The sequence below is a fragment of the Austrofundulus limnaeus genome, unplaced genomic scaffold (assembly GCF_001266775.1).
Source record: "Austrofundulus limnaeus strain Quisiro unplaced genomic scaffold, Austrofundulus_limnaeus-1.0 Scaffold14, whole genome shotgun sequence".
In the NCBI taxonomy this organism is placed as follows: Eukaryota; Metazoa; Chordata; class Actinopteri; order Cyprinodontiformes; family Rivulidae; genus Austrofundulus; species Austrofundulus limnaeus.
Genome location: NW_013952416.1, coordinates 3,119,299 through 3,122,233, shown reverse-complemented (window position 1 = coordinate 3,122,233; position 2,935 = coordinate 3,119,299). Strand labels below are relative to the sequence as shown.

At 39.4% G+C, this 2,935-nt stretch overlaps 1 protein-coding gene across 1 annotated transcript in view; it reads right to left on the bottom strand.

Annotated features, from left to right (window-relative positions):
- Positions 1 to 2,478, bottom strand: part of mier3b (mesoderm induction early response 1, family member 3 b) — a 46,934-nt gene extending 44,456 nt beyond the window's left edge. The window contains exon 1 of the mRNA XM_014002710.1: positions 2,294 to 2,478. Coding sequence (XP_013858164.1) covers positions 2,294 to 2,332 — 39 coding nt within the window. The 5' untranslated portion in view covers positions 2,333 to 2,478. The remainder of the gene's footprint in view (positions 1 to 2,293) is intronic.
- Between the last annotated feature and the right edge of the window lie 457 nt (positions 2,479 to 2,935).

Here is a 2,935-nt window from a genome sequence, read left to right as displayed (position 1 = left end):
GTTGAGAGCTCAGCAGACGGTTTAAGTTTCATTTTCAGTTTCACCCGAGCGCCTGCAGGGCGTCATGGGCGGGGTGTGTGGGGAGGGGTGGGGGGCTCCACTACAGTATGAGGAAATTCAGCTTAAAAACACGTCCCAGAGGCATTCCTGGTACCAAAAGCTGTTTCTGGTCCCCACCTGTCGTTTTGCTCCTCAGCATGGCTTCATAAAAACGCTGCAGGATTTCTCAAACATGCATGAATGTGTCAAAGCAAGGCTTTGGGCATGTTTTTTATGAGAGTATAACATTATAACATGATATAAAACTCAAAAAAAGTTGATTTTACATGACATTTCCCCTTTAAATTTACATCTACGACRGATTATTTTTTGAAGGCAATCTAATTTATGATGGATCAGGTGAGTCCATTTTACAGATATTGTACTAAAGTACAACAAAATCTGATGTTGTCTTCTACAAAACATGTCACTTTGAATCTGGAGCAAGACCAGATGGTGAAAACAGTGCAGTCAATGGTCATTGAAAAAAAATTCAATGAATAAACAAGTTAATCCATAAGTCTTTGTCCACACACAGAGGCCATTATCAGACCAAGCACATGACTTCTCCTTTTCTTTAGCCAACATCCTCTCCTGCCCTCACAAATCAATACAACAAAGTAAACTTTATTGCTTCCCCACTCAGGGTTATTATTCGCTCTCTGCGTTAATTGCTTTGTTACAGAGTTCAAGCGGTGCATCTCTGAAAGGCTGCTTTCCATTTTTACTCAACTAGAAACGTCCCTCTTGGATAAAAGATCTCTCCTTCTTCTTCTTCTTCTTCTTTTTCTTCTTCTTCCAGGTAGTCTAAAAGTGAGCCGCAGACAAAAGGAAAACCCACGTCACTGGCAGAATTATACCAGCTCCTTCCATTCACTGTCTGACCTCAACTGTTTCTTTTTCAGGGAGTTTATTAATTTGGCAGGGCACTTCACAATCAGAGCACCTCTCAAGGAGGAGACCTTTTCAGACTTTTTCTYGCCGAGCACAAAACCTGACAACATAATCTCAAGCTGCGGCCCATTGAGAGTCCTGTAAAATTCGGCACAAATCTCACTGTCCTCTGCYTGAAGTCTGTGGCTTATATAACCCATTAGGCATGCTGAACAGGACCGTGAAGGTTCCCATGGTTTAAATCTMACTAAGGAAGCAGGTGATACATATTTAATCCTAGTGAAGCTGCAGTAAAWGGAGTAAAAAYCAACATGTAAAAGCTAATCTTTACWGTGAAAAACAAAWGAGTTGGAGTAAATGAATGAATGAACAAACTGTAGCAATCCTTTCCAGTGCCAAGTAAGCCAACTTAGTYTGCAATGAGTGACTACTGGACAATACAGTATGTTTGGAGCGACTCTCAGCTACTTCCACACCAGGTTTTGACACAATATATGTAAAGTTCAGTGAATTATACCCATTATTTTTGTTTTATTTGTTCAATTGGCTGCATCTTTAATTGAACTGGCTTTAAGTGAACTGAAGTTAATCAGTTGCAGAAGCACATCTATTGATTATTTCCTGAAAGTTTGAGTAAAATTTGTGCAGCAGTTCATGAGATACGTTGCTAAAAGACAGAGCTAACTCCAATATTAAGCATTAAAGATGTTGCACAGATTGTTAAAGCTCAATGGGGATCGGTTTCAGTTTGTTAAAAAAATACAACAATGTAATTGTCCAGGAGTTTAATAGATAGAATTTCCTTCAGGTGGCACATAAAGATGGTACAGAAACGGGTTGCTTTCATTGCGACTCCTCCTACTACCTGGTATGTGAGACATGTCCGGACAGCTTCTGTAACTGCAGATCCAAACCTGAGGCTCGGCCCAGACCAGTGACTTGTTTGTGTTACGACACAGTGCAGAGCTCTGCGCGTGTTAGCAGGAGAACAAAAACAACCTCCTGATGTGTTGGAACAGGTCTCACGGAGCATTAAACACCGTCTAAGTCACGACTACAGCCAAGATTTATGTTGGGCTAATTTTATGCTGTCATGTCAACAGAAACCTTTTTGTCAGAGTCAATTTTTTATTCCAACAACTGAATAAAATCTATTTATGATGGAATAAATCCAGTCAGTTTTTCTAAAAWWTTTTTTTTAACAATTTAACCCTGGGCACACGTATGTACATGGATGAGCTTCAGAGCTCGTAACCTTTTAAAAGCATTTTTTTCTGTTATTCTTCACATTTTTTTATGATCTTTAGGGTTTCACTGAAATGGGGTTCTATGGAGTGGTTGTAAACAATAAATAGCTTACCTGCTGTAGATAGCTCTTTGAACAGCCTGCACCAGACATGTTTTAGTGAGTTGTTATGAGTATTTGCAGATTTTGGGGGGTAGTTGCTGGCTCAGAAGGAAGAGCGAAAGGAAGGTTGGTGGTCCGATCCCAGATCTCCCCCCGGTCACCAGCTGAAGCGTCCTCAGTCACACCAATAGATTGCCGCCTAGTTTTATTTCCTCCGATCAATGAAAGAAGAAAAGGGCTATAAAAAAGGCTTTTACACTTTCTCATGAACGTGCAAATACTCATAAAACACTTTGTAAATAACCCTAMTGTTAAACTGACAATCATTAAAATAGCATACATATGAAACACTATGAAACTTTTTAGACTGAAAATCACACTGAAATGTAATAATTTGTAATCATTTGATCTAGACCAGTGTTTCCCAAAGTTGGGGTCGGGACCCAAAGTGGGGTCCCGAAACATCAAGGTGGGATCCTGAAAATATTTTCTGAATTAATTACATTTTTGCCTTAGTTGTTACAAAGGAGTGGGGTTAGTGTATTTAAAATGGATAAATGTAGTACTGTATAAAAAAATTGTTTCTATGCCCATGTTTTGTTGATCTGATACAAATATTTATCATCAAAAATAGTTGGGGGCACAGGTCTCTGC